At 44.9% G+C, this 8,610-nt stretch overlaps 1 protein-coding gene across 1 annotated transcript in view; it reads right to left on the reverse strand.

The window, feature by feature from the left end:
* Positions 1–7,079, reverse strand: part of ago3a (argonaute RISC catalytic component 3a) — a 14,218-nt gene extending 7,139 nt beyond the window's left edge. Inside the window, exons 1-10 of the mRNA XM_008322948.3 lie at positions 6,281–7,079; positions 4,291–4,462; positions 4,009–4,129; positions 3,507–3,715; positions 2,996–3,132; positions 2,186–2,320; positions 1,987–2,074; positions 976–1,123; positions 446–565; positions 114–236 (exon numbers count right to left, since the gene is read on the reverse strand). Of these exons, the coding sequence (XP_008321170.1) occupies positions 114–236; positions 446–565; positions 976–1,123; positions 1,987–2,074; positions 2,186–2,320; positions 2,996–3,132; positions 3,507–3,715; positions 4,009–4,129; positions 4,291–4,462; positions 6,281–6,299 (1,272 nt within the window). The 5' untranslated portion in view covers positions 6,300–7,079. The remainder of the gene's footprint in view (positions 1–113; positions 237–445; positions 566–975; positions 1,124–1,986; positions 2,075–2,185; positions 2,321–2,995; positions 3,133–3,506; positions 3,716–4,008; positions 4,130–4,290; positions 4,463–6,280) is intronic.
* Between the last annotated feature and the right edge of the window lie 1,531 nt (positions 7,080–8,610).

The following is an 8,610-nucleotide window of genomic DNA, read 5'->3' on the forward strand; positions in this document are numbered from 1 at the left end:
GACAGACAGACACACAGACACAGACACGTAGACAAACAGACGGACTGACATGTGGACAGACAGAATGGTGGTGATTTAAAGGAAGGTACCAGAAGAAAGTGCTCTGTGCTCACCCTGCCGCCGTACTGCAGCATGGGGGCGGGCAGCACTCGCCCAGTCACGTGGGCCATCTCGTCTCGAACTTTGAACTGAAACTCTTGGACGAAGGGGTCGGCCTCGTAGCTGGCACTGCGGACCTGCAGCAGACGAAGAGGGAAAGGGGGAAGAAAAAGGAAAAGACAAGAAAAAAGGAAAGGGAGGAGGAAGGAGGACAAGGAGAAGTATAGAAGAAGGTGGAGAAGAATAAGAAGTTACACCATTTTGTATGGACAATCAGACACTGATACACAGCCTCAGACTGAGGAGGAGCTGCTCCTCCAGTAGGTGGTGTCAGTGCGTCACTCACCAGTCTGCTGATCTCCTCCTGTCTGTCTGGAGCGGAGCGAGCCGTAGCTTTGATCATGGTGGACGTCTGGTTATCTGTCAGCTTCTTGATGCAGCGCTGACCTGCTACGATGTTACACACCTGTGACACACACACAGACAATGTTATTTGAAGTTAAATCACAAAACTGATTTTTTTTGGTTGACGTATAAATTTACAATATTTTTTTACAAAATGTTTAAAAATAAAATAAAATAGTGAAAACTGTCATATCCCTAACAACAACTACACCAATGAATTGCAAGCCAGTTGAAAACACAGCTGCAGTTCATGTGGTTACCACAGGAGGTCAGAGTAACACAGGTTTCTCTGAGGCTCAAACAGATGTGGTTTGAATGTTCTTAGTGGAGACTGTAGCCGACTTAAAGACAAAGAATCTGAATGTTTTCATATTCATATTCAGACCAAGTTCCCAGGAGCAGATCTTCCAGGATCATGGTCGATTTGAGAAACAACAATGAAGTCAAATAAAGGTTTGGAATTTCTCTCACCTCCAGGGGCAGGTAGGTGTGTTTCTGCTCCTGCCCCACCTGAAGACAGGGCAGATGAGGGTATTTGAGCTGGAGGCTGTACTTCTCCCTAAAGTACTGGGCCACGGTCCGCTCCACCGTCTGACCATTTTCCAACTGCAGTGGAAATCTGAAAGATAATGAAAAAGAAAGACGAAAAGTGAAGAACGACGGAGAAGACGACAGATCCTAAAGCAAAGGCTGGAGCGGAGAGATGTCTGAAGAATGTTTGGACTCGGACCTTCTCCATCAGCTCAAGACAACAATCTACTCATCCGTTCATTACACAGATGTTAGGAAGCGACCAGCTAAAACCAGCATCATCTGGTTCAGACACACACTGAGGGCACACAGCTAGACGGTTTCTGTCAGATTTTAGCCACAACTCCCAGTTGATGAGAGTCTGCAGCAGTCATCGTGCTGAGTCGGTCCAAACATCTGTGATCGTGCGAGGAGAACGCAACTGAGCTCAATCACAGTCAATACAACAGAGCTGAATCTGGACACATCTGGTCAGGTAGAGCGAGCCCACGATTGAGCCAACTGTAAATAGATGTTGACAACAACCAACGAAGAAGAGAGGCTGGGACACAGGAGGTGGACACAGGAGGTGGAGTCAGGAGGCAACAGGAAGTGGAGAAACTATCAGGACAGAGGATGTGGAGAGTGAGAGTGGAGCTGGAGACTGATGGAGCTGCGGCAGGAGGGATGGTTGGAGGTCAGAGGTCAGAGCGTTTGATGTCTTCACCTGCCTCTACTTCCTGTGACAAACCCCTCCAGCCTCTCGTTGCCGCTCCTTTTTAACCCAAACCTGATTTACTTTGGTGTCTGAGCAGCTCCTGATGTTGAGGCTGATGTTTGTGTTCTCACAGCTGTTTGAGTCAGCGATGACTAAGACTTACACATGCTGCTCACATTAGTCAGTCTTTGAGCTGCTCCTCATCTGTATCTTCATCACTTACACACACACACATTCAAACATCGCTGACTCACGTCTGATGGCTGGCAGGACGGCGGGTCACATTGCAGACGCGGTACTTTCTACGCATGGTTCCACAGTGCGTCACCTCCACCTTTAAACCTGCAGGAGGAGCAGGACAAGGACAAGGAGGAGGAGGAGAGGAAGTCAGAGTGGTGACTAAAAAAAAAAAAAGAAAGAAAGAAAAGAGGAATATTTGGTGTTGATACTGACCTTTGATTTCTTTGGTGAATTTCACCCTGTGAGAGTCGGTGAGTGGGCGGGGCTGCTCGTCAATGTTGTGAATGTCCAGAACCTCACACATGAACTGGATGACGGGCTGAGCTTTGTAGAAGGCTGTGGCTGACACTGGAAAAGTAAACAACAAATTCGTTTAGAGCACAGAACACAGTTTGAAGTCTTTCCCCAAGTGTTTGTAAAGTTATTCCTTTGTTTGTTTCTTTTTTTTTTTTCTCCCTACGTTTCCTGTGTAAAGTTCAGATGAAGTTTTCAAATCCTCTTTCCACACATCAGGTACTTTTTATCCCTCCAAAAACACAAGCCTCCAAATTCAGAGGTTGTTATAAAGTGCCTTAACTACTCTAATACTCTACAGAGGCTCCACCCGTGAAGGGGAAGTTGGTCAGAGGTCAGAGGTGATAGGTCAGGTGTTACAGTCCCGGTGAGGGACGATCCAGCTGCGGAACGTTTTGTTTCACCCTCTATTTTCTCTCCTATCTCTTTGGACCGATGTCATCAGTGAACAAGTGACAGGGGAAAGGCAGACAAGACGGAGGAGGACAGTTCTGATTGGTCACAGCATGTGATCGACGGCTGTTGTTAAGGTTAACCGACGATGATGCTGAACAACAATATTCAACTGAAGAACAACGTTTCCAGGTGAAACAGGTATTCAACTGATGAACAACGTTTCCAGGTGAAACAGTGTCTTTTCTCACTGCTGCCGTCGTCTCACTCACTGACCAACACAACAGACACACAGAAACACACACACGCGGAGGAGCTTTAGAAGTTATTTCTCACCGTCGATGTTGAGCATCATCTTCCACATGGCTGGACGTACAGACTGATGGAAACCAAACCACACCTCTCTGCCTCCACCCAGAGGATGGTCATAGCCCTCGGGTGCAGAAAAAAAGGAGCGCCCCACAGGAGTGTACCTGCCCCACAAAGAGAGAGGACGTGAATCTTTCATCTTGGAGTTGAGGAGTTCAGCCAAGAACCAGATGCCGACAAACATCTGACCCTCATCAGTGGACCATGGACCTTCTCACAGCACCATCACTGAGCAGAAGACAAGCTCTGTTAGACTCGGCGTTAGCTGACGTGTTGCTAACATTCATCCAATGTAATTCTTTCTGTAGGAGAAGAAACCCTTTTTTCCCAGTTACTGAGATGATACAGAGAGAAGGAGGTTTGACTCCAGCTCAGATCAATGGTCATAAATAACACACACACACACACACACACACACACACACCTGTTTCCTAAACAAGGACCAAAACTGTAACAGCCAGGTTCAAACCCTTCTCACTTCATGGAGGGCAGGTGTCTCAGGACCACATCCACAGCATGGACCGGGTTGGTACTGATGGGTTTGTCCAGTTCCACCGGTTCTGACATGCTGCGGCCCGTCAGAACCTCATGGAGCAGGTGCCAACTGACCAGAGACACGAACTTGATGGTGACTTTGAAGGGACGGTCTTTACCGCCCTCACCTGGCAGGGTGACGTCCAAGTCCACCTGTGGGGGGAGGACAGAGGTCACACGGGTGGACGGAAGACTGGGCCCAACAGAACCTTCAATCCAGTTCAGCTTTTTTAACTCCTAGGGCAGTTGTAAGCTCAACGTTCTTCAACTCTGAATACTTTATTTTACTGGTAGTAGCGTACTTTGACTCATTACCAGTATTACTTTATTCCAAATACTCTACTTTACTAGTATTACTTCACTCTACTGTGGTATAACTCTCAGCTGTCAATCACTGAAGTGTGGGCTGCAGTTTTATTGCCGTCCAGTTATAAACACAGACTCACCCCGGCTGGAGCCACAGGAAGTGGATTTGCTGTGTACAGACTCTTCTTCCCATCGTAGACCGGTCTGCGGTCACCAAAGATGGTCACCTTAAAGTGCTGGACCATGGAGTCCACCACCTCCCTGTTCAACACACACACACACACACACAAAGATACACAAAAACACAGTCTCAGTGTGTGTTGGTGCACACACATTCACACATACTTAAAACACTAAAGCTCACTATATCACACACTCTAAACTGCACTCTCTCTCACACACACACACACGGCGGCCCTGACCTGTTGACTCGTCGGGGACACTTGTCAGGTTTGATGTCCACCTCGTACAGGTAGACATCCATCTTTGGGATCTCCACCTGAAAACAGTTGGCCAGCAGTTTGATGGGTTTGCCCATGGTGCCGTAACCAGGCCGCCGAGGCATGGAGAACAGGGACTGGGCCCCAACGGCTCCTGAGGAACCAGAAGAAAAACACACACCTTCACTGTGAGTGTGTGTACTCACGCTGGCACAGACACATACACACACACAGACCTGAACTGTGGGACTGACCCTCAGGTTTGCTGACTCTCTCTGAGTCTATCTTTTTTTTTTTTTTTTTAAATGCGGTTTCATGAATTGTCTAACTTAACTAATTGGTTCTATAATAAATGTTTAAATTATTTCTAAGCCTGCACACAGCGCAGGAGTGTACATTATTGTAAAGAAAAAAAGAAGACTGACTGGTGAATTCAAACCCATCTTCTAACAGCAGCCTGCTGTGATTTTACACGTCAACCTTCTACAGACAGCGTTCAGACACAATGAGAGGAATCAGTGTCAACCTGTTCATGTCCTTACTTGACATTCTGACCTCAGGTGTACGATCACGTGAGCAGAGAAAGTTCATTTTCTTAGTGTCAGTGTTGTCACAGTAGCAGCAACTTGAAGATCAACTCCAGGAGTTGATCTTCAAGTTGCTGCTGCTGCTGCTGCTGCTGTTGCTGCAGACGGGGGCTCACTTTAAGGGAATCTCCTGGACAGGAAGTGAGTGAATTTTTGGGATGTGGCAGTTGTTGTTTGCTGCAGTTCATATGGACTCAGCTGTCAGCCAAAATCACTGATTTTCTCTGAGGAAAATGGTCTGTGAGCTAAAAATCACAGCTTTTTTTTCTACAACTCCACGTCTTCTTGACCTACGTCTGTTCACAACGACATTTCACTAGCAATAAAAACCAGTTGTCCACATCACTGGCCCCTACCATTCAGATGGATGGGTTGGCACATGTATGACCAGTTTTAGGGTTAAATTTGTGTTCTGTGTTAGAAATTGCAAACACTCATACACTCATGGAGGTAATAATAGTTAACTTGTACTGTGCAGTGAACCAGGAACGCTCCAAATTTACTATTTTCATTAAAGTTGGTCAGATCATCAACAAACCTTATTCAATCCAGTAGGATGTGAGTGATTCAAAGACACTAATTTCTAATTTAATCATTTATATTTTTCAAGTGATTTAGGACGTGCATTACATTGCTTATGTTTATTTAAATGCATTAACTTCAACAATATTCCAATAAATTATTCCTTTAGTTATCTTTAGGGGAAAATTCAACAGGAAGGGGGAAGTAAAATGGAAATAAGAGAAATAAAAAAGGTGATAAACTATTAGATTTTCCGATCATTATGTGCAGTAAATGCAATCAGTTTTCAGAGCCAATAACCGACCATTTAAATAGGGATGTCAGTATTTAGCGAATTGATCTTGATTATGATTTTTTTTAAATCCACTGGTTTTGGAAGGAGACCGGGCAGATGTCACGACCAAAGCTTTCAGCAGTATTTTGTTTTTTAAATTCTTATGAGAGGGAATAATTTTTACATTTAAAAAGGTTTTTTTATTTGCGTTGCAGTCTAACTAAACCGTATAGAACCGTGACCCAAAAACTGAAGTACGTACCAAAGACACCTACAGAACTGCAGTCTCCTACACAATATTACGTATTCACAATATTTTGTCTCTTCCGAGCTAAAACTTCGGTCTGTCCCTGGTTCCTCTTTAATAATCTTAGATATTAATATAAAAAAATATTAATTCATGTCATAGTAAATCACGATTATTCCGACTATTACGTTAAAAAAATGCTTTGCGGTAACTACACGGCTAGTGTCAGACTGTTACCGTGTTGATTATTTTGTGTCACTATAACATGAGTCTAGTATTTGAACTGAGACATTCGATTACACTCGGGTTTAAGATGGAATTGATATAAACGTATGACCTTACCTGTAGTTCCGATTTCCATTCATGAGGTCCGGTGCCCGGTTCACGTCCCGGATCACAGCTGTCAAACCTTCAGACTCTCCTCCGGTCAGTGCCAGCTCTGCTGCGGCGCCGCAACGCCTCTGCCGTGCGACTCTCCCTGTTCACCGGGGACCGTCCTGTCCTACCGGTCTTTTCGCCGGCGTCCGGTCAGTGCCTGAATCCGGGTGTTGGTGGCAGGACGAGAAGCTCGATGTAGCTCAGTTAGTGGAGTTACGGGAGTTAGCCGGGCAGCTGGAGGATAGCAGCTCTAACCGGAGAAGGCGGACGTGTCAAGTACTCATGACAATCAAGTCACCGAATCCAAATAACTCCGTAAACATGGCTGGGTCAGTTCGAACACTGACAAGTACAAAAAACGTCTATATGGTAAAGAGACCTGCGCTGCTACAGTTAGCTCCGCCGTTAGCGTCGTTAGCTCCGTTAGCTTTGATGCTGGTAGTTGGGTCTTCTTGCGGCCGACGCTCCGTCAATTTACCAGTTTAAAAAACCACCGACAGCCCCTGACACCGACACCAGCTCGCCCGGACAGCGTCCTCCCGCTGAGATGATGGAACGGGCTGACACGGATAACTGGCCGCTCCCGGTACTCCTCTGCTCCAGTTACCAGTAGAAGTGACGGGAGCCTCGGTCTGGAGCTAAATATGGTGAAGTAACTTTCTGACAGAGACCGGAAGTGACCACTAAGAACGTCTACTTCATATCCACAGTCGCGTCGGACCCCAAAACACAAGCGGAAGTGTAAACATTTATGATTCTACATTAACGTCTTTGTTTTTCTTTATCAGAACCATAAACAAATCATCAGGTATTTTCAAGAGCAAGAAATGGTCTTCTTATAAACATGGTTGAATATATTTTTACTTCTTACGAATAAATGAAAGATGAAGGAGACATTTTTTTAATCAGAATCTCGTCCAAGAAATATGACAGGTGGCTTATTATATCAAATCATATTTCCTGGGAATTTATTACGTTTTAAACGCTGCTGTACCTTCTTCTAAAACCTGCCTTATCATCGAACCATATATAACGTGGAAATCTACCCTTAAATTTAGCGTTTCAATAATTCTAAAAACAAAAAACAAAACAATGCGAAACTAACTTCAGTCTCGTCAGGATCAGTTTGGAATCAGTGCACAGACGTCACGGCGCCAGCTCCGCCCACATCAGAGGAACTGTGACGTTTACAAAAGCGTGAGAAGAGAAATAACAATGATTTGTCAACCTTGTTTCAAACGTCCGGTGAAGCGATGCCGTCAGAGATGCTAATACAAACTATAAGTATAATGTTTAAAAGAATAAATGTTTTTTGAAAAGTTTAACGTTTGTCTTTATTCGGAGCTGTGACACTGTGGCCGTATCACAAGCTTGATATGTGGATTAGTCTAGACTCATTGAATTGGTCTGTTGATAAGTGCATTTTTACGACATCTCTACAAGAAGCTCTCTCTCCCCAGACAGCCAGTTTTATGTGTGGCAGACTGGGTTGAGCACCAGGGGGCGTTCTGGGCCCAGTCAGTGCTGTAACAGACAATCCAAACAGAGGTATTAAAAAACCATTTTATTTTCTTTAAAAAATACCCCCACCCTCCCTCCTGCAGGATTAACCTCACTTTCACACAAGACAAAATAAAAGAGTTCCACGTCTGTTGGATCAGATCTTCAGGAAGTGCTGTGACAACAGTTGCTGTTAATCAGTGGCTTTGATATTGCTTCTTCAGATGGCGAGGCTTCATGGAGACACAATGTTTGTTCCCCCCCTCCCCCCCAAGCCGGATCCTCCCGGCGTGAACAAGGTGCTTTGTGGCTTCATTGAGTAAAGAACTACATCTGGGTTCAAAGTTGCTGCTGGGAAACAACACCCCCTACAGTCAGAACGAGGGTTACAACAGAGGTTATTGTCCTATATTCCTATGTACAAATGGTCGTCGGGGACATAATTAAGGATCGGTCTAACCAGGATTTCACTCCAGAAACAGGATTTAAAAACCAGCTGCTTGATTCTATCCGACTCTCCTCCATCTCTGAGAAACTCTGAACATCAGACAAAGAATTTGAGGCGCTTCACAGATGACTGAGGCTGCGTCCACACCGCTGTTTCCAACAAACCAACATTAAAACCGGGTTTTCTTTTTTTTAAAAAGGCATCACTTCTGATCCACATCAGGCTTAAAAAAACAAACAAACGACGACTTCTGATCCAAAATGAAGTTGCTGAGATAAAACTGATATTTTTTGGTGTCACAAATGACTGCTGTTCTTCGGTTCTCTGTCTGCCGTCAATAATAATG

The sequence above is a fragment of the Cynoglossus semilaevis genome, chromosome 13, assembly GCF_000523025.1.
Source record: "Cynoglossus semilaevis isolate Cse_v1.0 chromosome 13, Cse_v1.0, whole genome shotgun sequence".
Taxonomy (NCBI): Eukaryota; Metazoa; Chordata; class Actinopteri; order Pleuronectiformes; family Cynoglossidae; genus Cynoglossus; species Cynoglossus semilaevis.